Source organism: Sus scrofa, chromosome 5 (genome assembly GCF_000003025.6).
Source record: "Sus scrofa isolate TJ Tabasco breed Duroc chromosome 5, Sscrofa11.1, whole genome shotgun sequence".
NCBI lineage: Eukaryota > Metazoa > Chordata > Mammalia > Artiodactyla > Suidae > Sus > Sus scrofa.
The window spans coordinates 98,749,765-98,762,726 of record NC_010447.5 but is presented as its reverse complement, the minus strand read 5'-3'; the positions used below and the strand labels follow the sequence as shown (position 1 = coordinate 98,762,726).

The following is a 12,962-nucleotide window of genomic DNA, read 5'->3' as shown; positions in this document are numbered from 1 at the left end:
GTCGTGGGTGCTGGACTGGCAGCATCGGCTTCCACGGGGAACTTTAAACATGCAGATCACAGGCTCCACCCCAGACCTAGTGTGTCTAAAAACTCCAGGTTTGTCAAGAGTGTGTCAAATCCCCTAGATGATTCTGATGTGCAGTAAAGCGTGAGAACCACTGGGAAAGGCAAGCTTTCCAGTCTCAGGGAATCCACCAGAGTGGATGGATTCCTCAGACTGCTTGACCTCATCAGATTTCCTTACTTTCCTTTTCTAATGCCCATCAATCCCTGTAGTGTCCTGGCTCCATCCTGTCTCCAAGCCCCAGTAGCAGCTCCTACCCACCGAGCTTCAGGATCTGGCATCTGGCTCGTCTCCGTGGGTGCAACTATAGACCTGCACATGTTTCAGGGAAGAACAATCCTGTCTCACCTGCTAGTACCGTGCACTTCTAACCATTGTTCGGTGCCTTGTTTTATAAAACAGTTCACTTCCCGGTAGTGATCACGGCAAGAGGGCTGAGATGCACAGCCTGTCTGTCATGTGCGCTGCAGTGGGACAACCGTACTGGGACACTTCTCACGTAATCCCCCTTCTTCCAGCACGATTAATAGCCCTATTCCCTTTTACTGTTTTAAGGGCTGTGGTTTAGGTGGTACATTATATCACAGTGAATTTAAATCATAACTAGTTCTAACCCTACTGGAAAGAGATCACAGAAGGATTCGCCCAGAAAGAAATGCTGTAGGGCATAGAAAGAGAAGATTTCCCATTACAATTAGGTAGGCGATACAGGCCTGGAGATGGGTGTGGAACAAGGCAGAGAAACCTACAGGCTGAAGGTCCAGGACAAGTAAGAATGTGAAGCAGCAGGTCATGCTAGGGAAGCAGAAGCAGCTCACCGTCCGAGCCCCTGTCTGGTGGGAGAAAAACAGAGGAAGCTGGCGGAAGAGGAGTGTTTTGAGGTAAAATCTTTCAGGAAAAAGGGCAAGTTTTGTATCTTACTGTTCCTCTGGTAACATCAGTTTAGGGTCTTTGTTTTGAATTTAGGCTCCTTGGATAATTATTTGTTTAAAAGAAACCTCGTATGTCTTTTTTTCCTTATTTCTGTTGGTTCTGTATATTTGAAATGCTTCTTGCTCTGTTTTCCACCCATCGTGGGCTCTATTTCAAACAAACCATCATTGTATAACAGAGCAGAATTATAACTGGCTTTCACATTTGGTTTGGATTTTCACATTCGCTTTTTAAAAAAGATACCAAATGATTCACACTCCGTAACATTTTCTGCTTTTATCAGGAAGATCACTGACACAGGACTATTGAGATAGATGGCCTGTTGAGAGCAGAATGTAGGGAATTACGCAAATACTTTACTAATATGTGGGGTTCTGGTTTTTCTGAATGCCAGCATGATGAATGAATTCTATGTTATAAGCCGATCACATGGGAATTTTTTTCTGTCACCCTTTATGATACTAAAAATTACGTGTTTCATGTAGTTTGGGGATCTTGGAAGCTGCTGCAAAGTACGTTCTATGGCAAAGCTTACCTAAGCTGTAAGGAAATGCTTTTAAATATTTGACAAACTGGGTATTTGCGTGTGTACCACTAGTTAATCTTCCTCCTTTTGTCGTGGTTGTCGTTGTGTCCAGCAGTAACAGAATCTGAAAGGCTTTGCCCTGGACCTTGCAGGTCTGTGTCCTCTGGTGGCATCAGGTATCACTGTCACACAGACGTCTTGTCACTGTCCCTCTCTCTCTCTGTGTGTGCAGTCTGGATTTCATTCCTTCCTTTAACGAGAGCTTGTGTGTGTATATCTATATCTCCTTTGCCCTCTGCCATCTGGAATAATGAATTTAAAGAAAATACCCTTCATTATTCCATTGATCGTTACATTTTTCTAACTATGAATACAGAATACATTTCAGAATGAATCGCTATTTGGAAAGAAAAAAAAAAGAACAATTAATAAATGACTGCATTATCCTTGGTTTAACTGTCACATCATTCATATATTTATTAATGCGTTTAATTCAGTAAATGTGCCTTGAAGACAGGGAGCAATACATGTTGTGTTTTAATTTTCTTTAATGTATGAAAGGATAACTAACTGAGAAATTGATGTGCCCTCGTATCCTTTCCTGAGATGTATGCAAGGAGATGCTTATTCTGAAGTATGCACCACAGATGATGCAACTTTTGTTCTACTCTTTTAAAACCACATGTACCTTTTTTTTTCTTTTTTTTTTTTTTTCTTTTTTTGGTCATGTCCATGGCATGTGGAGGTTCCCAGGCCAGGATTCAAACCCATGCCACAGCAGTGACAATGCCAGATCCCAGATCCTTTACCTGCTTGGCCACCAGGGAACTTTGTGAAAAACCTCATATACTTTAAATTGAATCTCCTATCACCACGTTTATAGAGTTAGCATCTATGTGAATTTCATCAGTAATGCATTTTTCTATGTATAAACATAACTATTTACAACTCTGTTTTCTTCGTTTTTGGCCCAACAATTTTGTTTGTTTGGGAAGATAAGAAAAGGACCAAATGTTTGGTGACAAACTAAGAAAGTAGATGGAAAAGTTTTTAGAGAAACAACCGAAGGATCTCCAACTTCTGGCCTGAAAACTTTTCTCTCTTCATTTTAAAAAGTAGGATTAAAATCCTAGGCCTGGCTTTACTCACCGCTCCTTACCACTGAAGTTTAGAAATGCTTACGAACAAGTGGTGGCTGTGGTTTATTCTAAATTCTTGAAACAGAAAATTTCCCCTGTATTTTTTAAGTCCCTTTAGGTCAAAAGACAGTCCGTAATATGTATTAGGGAGACGGTAAACAGGAGACTCTTCTCACCGCTCAGGGTGGGGATGGGGGTGGAGGAGGGGCCTGAGCATTTTTTAGGTTTTTCTGTTTCTCTGTGTGCCTTAGGACATGCAAATCATTTTTATTACTTCATCCATATTGTTAAAGACTTGAACTTTCAGCAAACAGGAATCCCAAAGCACAAATAAGGAACTGATAGAAAACAACTCTCTAAGCCTGTCAGTTGCATGGGTGGTTTCTGCATATCTGTCAGCCCTTAATTTGGTTTTCACTTGATTATCTGATCAGATAAGGCTTAACAATCATTACTTCTGCTGCTAATAAATCCCTAGCTATAAAAAAAACGCAGGCTGTTCTCTCTGTTTACAGCCTTAAAATTGGATCCAAATTTTGTTATTTTCTGTGCCTTTACAATATGATTCTGGGATAACATCAGATAACAGTTCCTAAGGTACAATTTTAAAGAATTGTGTGGTTCTATCTGCATTAATTCCAACCTTGCAAAGCTGACCCGAAAGCAATCTCAAAAATCTGAAGTTGTTAATATTTCTTCTGTATTTATTAGTCTAATTAAGTTAACGCTAAACTAACTTTTCTATGTTCTTTTGAAAATTTTAGCATTACTTACATATAAGACATAAGTGTATCTCAATATGTGTAGCCCTGTTTGTGCTTATGCATCAGAGACAAAAGCTGTTTTAAAGGACCAATAATTTAAATCAACTCAGTTCCTTTGTAATATTTCTTTTGTTTCTACAAAGCAACTATCGTCTTAGGATCTCAGAGGGTTATAGCCAGTAATTAAATTTTATACTAGTGATACAGCATCATGATTACAGTGACATTTAGGTGAAACAGCTACTGTTTAAACCAGTTGGTTGGTAGCTTAATAAAATATTTTGTACCCGAGCTGAGGATTTAGCAGAACTAATACAGCGTCTTAATCCTGCAACACTTTGACCCTCAGAAAATAATCATCTTCTCAGTAGTCTTTTTTTAATGTATTTTTTTTACATTTTAAAAACATTTTTACATGTCTGTAATAGATCTTCAAATTTGTTTCTTTCTTGCTTCAATAGTCTATGGAGGATTTTTAAGAAAAAAATAATTGTTAATGTACCAGATGAGGTGTGTTGAGATATCCTGCACTTAAGGGAAAGGCCCATAAAATATGACACCAGTGAGCACATAACTGCACGGCACATATACATCTTCGCTTCCTTCTTCCCTTTTTTCCCTAGAGCAGCTTTTGTTGTTTCGCAAGATTATTATTCTCCGTGTTGAAGAGCACTTGTTTTCATACTTGGCAGGTCAGTTTCTTCTGGAAGAAGCTCGCCTCATCGAAGCAGCCGAGATGGCCAAAAAGGCAGCTGAACTGGACAGCACGGAGTTTGACGTGGTCTTCAATGCTGCCCACATGCTCAGGTTAGTTTTTGCTGTGTGCCTCGGGAGACCAGCACTGTAGCGTTAACTGTATTAAATGAGTATGATGTAATTAAATCAGTTATACTAATTCCCCTTATTTTACCATCTTATTCCACATTCTGAAGGTGAATTAGGCTCTTTAGCCTTGATAAGATCAGTCAGGACTATTTAATTCATTACAGTTGAAGTGCATAGTGTGTGGGGTGTATGAGTGTTTAGGGCTCTCTGAAAATTGTTAAGGCCCTTTCTCCCTTCCCTTCAAAAATGATCGTCCATGACATGCAAAAGAAAATTGGAAAATTAAAATTAATAACTATCTAATGAAATGTCTCCAAAACAAATGTTATGACAATTAGTCAACTGCCTCTCAATATTTGCATTTTTATTCTAATTATCATGTAGATACATTTTATTGTGCTTTTTAGTAGAGGATTATCAAATGCAAATATACCGAAGGCCTATCAAATTCTCACACTGGCCCTATAATTAGCACTGTTGTTATGTTTTTAGACCTTTAGTCCATCTGTTTTCAGAAAGATTAATTTGAAGACTAACTAAATAATTAAAAGGTAGATTAATTTTTGTGCGACTATGGAGTAAAAGTGCATTAAAGGAGGATTTTTTAAGACACTCAGGTAACTTATATAGTTGTTTAAAAGGCATTATTTGTTCTATTAGCTGTATGTTCGCCCCTTCTCACACACTCTTACCTGAATTTAATTCTGTTAAATCTCTGCTTAAATGCTTCACTAGGTGACGTTCACACTATGCATGGGCTCTGAGCTTGGCTTCTAGACACAAGTTTCTGCTTACATGGGTTACTTTTACGTGGGAAGCAAGATAACAGAGGGATTGGTGCACATTTGGAAGGTTTTAGAACGTGGACTTTTTCTTTTCTTTTCTTGTCTTGTCTTGTCTTTTTGCCATTTCTTGGACCGCTCCCACGGCATATGGAGGTTCCCAGGCTAGGGGTCGAATCGGAGCTGTAGCCACCGGCCTACACCAGAGCCACAGCAACGTGGGATCCGAGCCGCGTCTGCAACCTACACCACAGCTCACGGCAACACCGGATCCTTAACCCACTGAGCAAGGCCAAGGATTGAACCCGCAACCTCATGGTTCCTAGTCAGATTCGTTAACCACTGCGCCACGACGGGAACTCCTAGAACATGGACTTTTGAGAAGAGTAGAACATTATGTTTTTTTATCCTGATTTGCATAGAGTTAAGAAATAATACAGAGAGATTCCTGTACCATTTATTCAGTTATCCCAATGATGATACCATGTACAACTCCCATACAGTATCAGGCAGTATTTTGACACTGGTGCCATCCGCTGGTTTTATTGGGTTTCCCCAGTTTTACGTGTGTGTGTCTGTGTGTATTTAGTTTTATGCGCTTTTATCACACATATAGGTTTATGTATTCATCACTCTGGTCAAAATACAGGCAGTTTCCCTCACCACAAGCATCCCTTGCATTGTCCTTTCATAACCACGCGCTCTCACCTACCCCTTTCCCACGGAACAATAGTTAAAGCAAGTTTTATAAGCTACCTTTGGGTTTATAATTTGAGTTTATTGCTATAACTGTATCTTAGTGGTTTCCTTCTTGGCTTTTAATATGTTTTAAAAAAATTCAAAGTCTGTTTGAGAGGAAAGATGATGATGTGAGGTTTGTTTAATACCTTCACCCTACATTAGTGCTTAGGGTTCCTAAAACGGATACCTGCAAAGAAAAATCAGGATTCAGTGGACTATCAGTATATGTTTAAAATGAACTACAGTCAGTTGATAGTTTGCAGAAACTTTCACTGGGAAAATAATTTTTAAAAGACACTTTAATTTGCATGACAAGGTTAGCTGCTATGATGGGAAGAGGACTTTTTTGTTTTTCCTGAATAAAACACTATGCTTTTAGTCACAATAAACCATTTCCAAGGATGCGAACACACAAGATTCTGCAAGCTAATTCATCTTAATCATAACGATAATAGGTGCTTTCATCGACAAGGTGTTTTGCTGCATATTAAATCAGTATCTGAAATTCAAGGTCTACCCATGCAAACTTGTTAATAGAACATTACCAAAAAAAGAGTCCTTGTTAAATATATGGCTTATAACTTTTCCTTAGTTATTATGCTAGTGCTGGAAACCACTGGAACGTTTTTGTTATATATTGGTGATATGGAAATCTTTACAATTTTGTTTGTTTGTTTTTCAGGGCTGCACGTGCAGCATGTGGAAGTTCCCAGATTAGGGGTCCAATCAGAGCTGCAGCTGCCGCCTCCACCACAGCTACAGCAATGCTAGATCCGAGCTGCATCTGTGACCTACACCATAGCTCAAGGCAATGCTGGAACCTTAGCCCACTGAGCCAGGCCAGAGATCGAACCTGCCTCCTCATGGATATTGTCGGGTTCGTTACCCCTGAGCCACAGCAGGAACTCGTAGGATTTCTTTTTCAGATCTTGAACTTTCTGCAATCTCTAAGTTGCCTTCAGTCAGTACCTTCCTAAATTGACGGCAAGTGTGACCACGGCAGCCTGGCCAAATCCTCTTCCCTTTGGTGGTAGTCCCTATGCATTTGATACTTATTTTTTCAGCACTGTCAAATTCAGGCATTTCTTGAAGGTTTACTGTGCAGGAAGAACACCAGCCTCTTTCCTAATTAATTAGGACTTTGTTTGCTGAAAAGAAGAAGAAAGGATACTGGTTTTCCAACCCCCTGAATGGTTAGCCATCAAGATTTGGCTTCCTCCGTGTTAGAGCGAACATTTCCCCTGGGGATGCCGCATTGTTCTGAATTGCATTCGATATGAATTTTTTTTTCTTCAAGAGCTCTGTTCTTTTGTAAGATATTTAGGAAACAAAATTGGCAAAGTTTGGTGGTCCTTTGGATGTGAGGGAAAGGACAGCTGTCTTCCTCTTTGTGTCTAGTTTAGCTGGGTTAATATTTGACTTAATACCCAAAGCAGCAATTTTGAAAATTTCATAGTTTAAGGTAAGATATGGTTTGAAGCACTCATTTAACTTCCCATTCCTTGGCTAGTTCCCCATGCATGGAACCCAAAGAATCTATTAATAAGGAAAAAATTGCTCCTCAGAAAAGTGGAAAAGAAAAAGGAAAAAGTCATTCCATCTAGAAGAGACCAGATGGGAAGAGCCCATCAAGGGGCAAAATGCTTTATGTCAAGAGGCTTGAGATGTGAGACATTCCGAACAGACCCATTTTAATTCTCCGTGTGGGTAAAGATCTCTTTCTGTAAAATTAGAACATTTCTCTTCCATGTTGTCCCTGTCAAGGTGATTCACAAGAACATTATGTGTTGTGGAAGTATTAACGCCATGTACCCAATATATCTGGCCTTCTGCCTTCCAGAAACATTATAGGGTTGCACTTTCCTGCCTTCATGGGTCTCATGGGGTTGTTGGACGTGTGAATCTGATGTATATCACTTTTAAGCCAACATTGTAGGAGGCGGTGCTTTTCCCTTTCTCTGACTTGAAAATTGTGCAAATAGATCCTGAAGTAAGCACAGGGAGGCAAAGCTCCCTTCTCACTTGGATTGGATAAGTCGAGTGAGTATGAAATAAATTTTGTCTTAATTCACTCAGATGTAGGATATTTATGATTACAATGTAACCTAACCTATCCTAACTGATACAGAATATATCCATGAAAATAAAATAGATAGTTGGAAAGCGGACCTGTATAACAGCAGAAAAGGTTACTAAGCAATTGATAGGATCCTTGACTTCATGACTGCAATAGAGGCAATGGAAAGTTGATAGATTCATAGTTTAAATAGATGTTAGAGATATTTTCCCAGAACTTAATGGAAAATACTGAAGACATGAAAATGAGGACTGAAAAGATAAAAGGTTGGGGGGTAGACTGAGAATAGTATATATACACTAATAATTATATATATATTTCTATAGTTATATAGAGTACACAACTGTGTGTACATGGCTGTACATGCCTGTATAGTATATATGTAGTCTTTATGCAAGATGTGATATATACTTTTGTCTGTGTATATATAAATATATGTATATAATTATATGCTGTATATATTGTATATAGTTATGTATGGCACATACATACATAATTTAATGTTTTGTTAATGTTAATATAAATAGAAAATTTATGAAGGAGAACATAGAGCAGATAAATAGCTATCAACAAATAGAGAACATTTCCAAGATAGGACAAAAGTCTTTAATAATTATATTGAAAGCAAAATTAGTGAAAATAGATCTACTCCTAAACTTGTCTTGTATGGGTCACATTTTTTAGCTGCAAACTAAATAGTCCATTCTTGTCAGTTTAAGCAGAAACAGGATTTACTGAGAATATTTTATAGCACACAGACTTGAGAGTGCTCTACACAGCCAGAAATAATCCCCAACCTGCAATTTTCCTTGGGGCTCAGCAGCTCGTACAGTCCAGTCACTGTCGCCTATGAGGAACCACGTAGAGCAAGCACCACATTCAGTAGAAGATGCTGCTTCTGGGCTCAGCTTCCTCCCCATCTGCTCACCTCTGACTTTGAGTCCCTTGAGGTTGCATCTGATTGGTGGAAACTGAGTCATGTGCTGATACTTTGGCTGGAAGAAAGTTGGAAGGTGAGGGAGTTCCTGGCCTCTGCCTTGTTGGGAAAGACAGAATCCACATTGTAGCTAATTATCAAATATATTTCCAGGAAGGGTGATCACAGATGTTGAAGGCCTTACATAATGTGAATGTTGACTACATGTGCTGACATTTTTAGTACTTCAAATAAAATGGAAAAAGTCCTAGATGTTTCCAGATGAGAGCCCTAAAAAAAGCAGATTGGTTATCATCAAAGGAAAATATCAAAGGAATTTAAAATACTCAAACTCAGTAGAGTTATGTCTACAGAGTTGTGAGAGGAAATATTGAATCAATTATTCTGTTAGAAGCATTTTGTATGAATGGATTTATTCAATGTTCTCCCAGAACTCGAAACTAGAACGTGCAGAAAGATATTTGACACCTGAGAGGAAGTCTGGAGGCACTGAAAACAAACGTAATCACAACATCCAAGGACTGTGGTATAAAGTGTTTTTTGTTTTTGTTTTTAATCCACTTACAGGGTAATGAAGGAACAGAAAAGTAGTTTTGCAAACATCTCTTTTCTGCCTGGCACCATATTTTTCGTTTTAATTGTCACTCTCTTAATTATAATTGACATATATGAAATAGACATTAACATTCCCATTGTATAGATGAAGACACTGAGGCTCAAAGAGAGTCAATATTTCCCACAGTTGGTAAGGCTGGGATTTAAGTTTAATGTGTTCTGGCCCAAGTACAATGCTGTTGTCACATTGTCTCCCTCACAGCTTTATAGCTGGTTGATTACCCAGAAGATGTGATTCTTGAATTTATTGACAGAAAAAGGGTTTATAGGGAGCACCAAGTTAGAAAATGTGTAAATCCTGAATCGCAATGTGCTTCCAATATTATTAAATCATCCCTTTGTGGTAATAGGAGAGAGAACGTCAAGTTTGTACTCACAAAGGGTTATTAAGCTTTTAGAAATACCGCCACGGTGTATTGTCTGGCACAGGACGTTCTGCTGAGATAAGCATGCAGTTACCCTTTTCTCCAGGCCTAAGGCAGTAAGGAAAGCAAAACCGCCCTGAACCAACTAGTTCCCATTGCTTCTCTAATTTCTAGAGAGGAGAGTGAATGTATGAGAAAGAATTGTCTTTCGATTTTCATTCTCAAATAATTTCACTGGCAGTGACATACAATTGAAGTTCTCAAGTGCTGAAGGAACAAAATCAGATTATTCACTCAGAGCAGATTGCGAATGTACACACACACAGAGAAGTACATATATTGGATGTTGGAGAGGTGTGTGTGTGTGTGTGGGTGTGTGTGTGTGTGTGTTCGTGTGTATATATACCAAGGCCTCCCAGGTTTTGTGCTTTCTTCTTGAACACTACCCAGATGATCAAAGACCACATGAAAATTTACCAGGTTTTCCATGTATACATTGTACTTGACTGCCAACTTTTGGACGAGAGGGTCTCATTTCAACTAGGTTGTCCTGGGTGGGAGGGACTTTAAAGCAAAGGGGTGAGCAGATGGATTGAAGGTAGGCATTTTCCTACCCGTGCTTCTCTGACATTAACGTACCTGCGACTCACCTGGGGGTCTTGTGCAATCGCGTGTTGCAATTTAGTATTTTAATGTGAGTGGTGCCTGTGGTTTTGCCCTTAGAGGGTCCCACGTGATGCTTAGTATGTTGGTTCCCGAACAACTTCCACAAGCAAGTTCTAGCTTGCCTCTCCTCCTGTCCTCTCTCTCAACCAAGCGTGAGCGCAAGAGGTAATTTACAATATAGGAATGTTGTAGCTGACGTGGCCAGTGCGTATTTCTTCCCTTTTCACTTTTCCAGTACGTTTCCTTATGTGATCTTTCTAGATATAGGCTTAACCTGTCCTTAGCAGCCTTAAAAGATTTGAAGCCATGAAGGAATGGGCTTAAACTCTTAAAGGGCATCAAGCTCCTTCTAACTTCAAGGAATCTTTTTGTACCATCACCATAGTCCTTTCCTCTGTTTTTGCTACATTTCCACTCTGCCTCTCCACCCGTTATGTTTGGTACCAAGGCAGGTGTCTATAAGTCAGAAGCCGTTTTTGATGTCTTGACTGAGAAGTTTTCATTTAAGAAGACCTGATCATAAACAATGCATTCTAGCAATTTCATTACAGAGTTTTTTCTTCTTCTATTATTTTTACATATGGGTGACTCTGGTTTTGCTATTTTAAGATTTTTCTGTGCATTTTTATGTCCTTGTCTGTTTAGTTCTACTTCTCTTCCTTCTGTACATTCTATCGACTAGAATTAAAATTTAGCTCTGCGTTGAGTAACTTAAGACTAAGTGCAAATTTAGCAAGTGGGCATTAATCCAGGAAATCTCAGCTGCTGTTTCACTCTGCTTTCAGGATACAGGAACAAACATCTCCCGAGTTTAAAAAAAAGTTTGTAAGTCATCCTTGAAAATAATCACCCAGAGTTCAATAAAATATTCTTTTGTATGGGTCAGTTATTATCCATATTAAACAATATTAATTCAAAATTGACAGCTCACAACTTTGCCATTGTAAAGAGTGTCTTCTAAATGCTACCTAAGTTTTTATTTTTTATATTTTCAGGGAAGTAATTTTAAATTTGCCAACCTTTAATTTTATAATTCTTATAGAATACATAAAAATGTAGATAACTATAAATAATTCTTTTAATCAGATTCTCCTTAAATATCTTACAGGGTATATTAAGTTCTTGTTTCATAACATAATTGACTCCCAAATTTCTTTTATATATCATTTCTTATAAGAGTATTGGGACCTAAGCCCATGTTCCCAAAGATACTTTTGTCTTAAAAAATAATGCCAGAGAGAGGAATTAGCTGTATGAAATATATTTCTATATTCGTAAGAGATGTAAGTTGTGTAGTCCCATGTGTAAAAATGGAATTCTCTAGTAATCAAATGATGACATTTGTTTGTGACTTTTGTTATTTGTATTCACTTTGAGCCTGCATTTTCATTGATGGCACAAAAGCTCAATCTAAAGACTTTAAAAATATAATCAGCCCAATCCAGTTATTTCTTCCGAATTCAAGGTTTACTTTATAGCCTAGTTTAAAATACCATCTAGCCTTTTCTACTTCCTTATCTTTCCTGGCCCCGAGAGGCCACAGAGAGTGTGTACAGGCCAAGGGCTCTGCGTATGTGATGGGCAGGGGGTAATGATAAGAAAGGAGCCTCCATTTGCATTTCCAGTTGATGTCTGTTGTTGACGTGGTGATTCAACCTTTATTCTCTAGATATGGGACATAGCATTGACGCAGGGTGACACTTTAGAGTAGTGGCCCATCTGGACCCAGCGTGGTTTTCTAATAAGAGTACTTTTCCTTGCTCATCATGCCATTCCTGGCTTCTGTAAGGAGTATCGAGACCAGACGCAAGGTTGCCTGCATGTGACCCTGGGTGGGAGCACTCTTGTCAGAGACAGCTCCTTTCCCTGTTACCCACCTCCTGAGTCTTCAACTCAGACATGTGGAAATCTTACGGGTCTCCTTTCTGTCGAATTGTGATCACCTTCCACCAAAAATGGGAACTCATGAATGTAAGAAAGTACTTTCTAAGCACTGCTCTTGTGTTTTTCACTCCCTGTTTCTTTGCCTTTCCCCTGAGTTATTTCCCATTTCTGTCTTCTTCAAAGCGGGTGAGGTATGTAGGGCAAAATGCAATAGCACATTTCACTGTTCCTGAAACTATCTTTGGGTCTGCTGGGAGGGAGAAATTCATTTCTATCAGTCTGGGAATTGGAGTTGGACAGGAAGTAAGACTTGTCATTGCAAATGTTCTCTGTATTCTCTTCTGTGCAAATCTCCTTTCTTACATTTAAATCATGTCTTTTAAACATAAGAAGAAGAAAACATGTCTTATTCCTTTCTTAGGATTTGCTGTAGGAATTGTGGTGGTCAACTGCCACAAAACAACATATCACCTGTCATTCTGCTAAATCTGATGCTTGCAAAGATACCAGCATGATCCCGTTGTTGAGCTATTTCTTTTAGTGCCCCCGATTCTTAGCTCAGCCTCCTCCCAGCTCTATTACCTTTGGGAAGCTATCACCTTTTCTAAGCCTCCCTTTCATCGTCCTTGAAATGTGGTTAAC

General features: G+C 38.9%; 1 protein-coding gene across 1 annotated transcript in view; it reads left to right on the top strand.

Moving 5' to 3' along the window:
• Positions 1-12,962, top strand: part of TMTC2 (transmembrane and tetratricopeptide repeat containing 2) — a 389,840-nt gene that overhangs the window by 322,517 nt on the left and 54,361 nt on the right. The window contains 1 exon segment of the mRNA XM_021093031.1: positions 4,121-4,235. Within this exon segment, the coding sequence (XP_020948690.1) occupies positions 4,121-4,235 (115 nt within the window).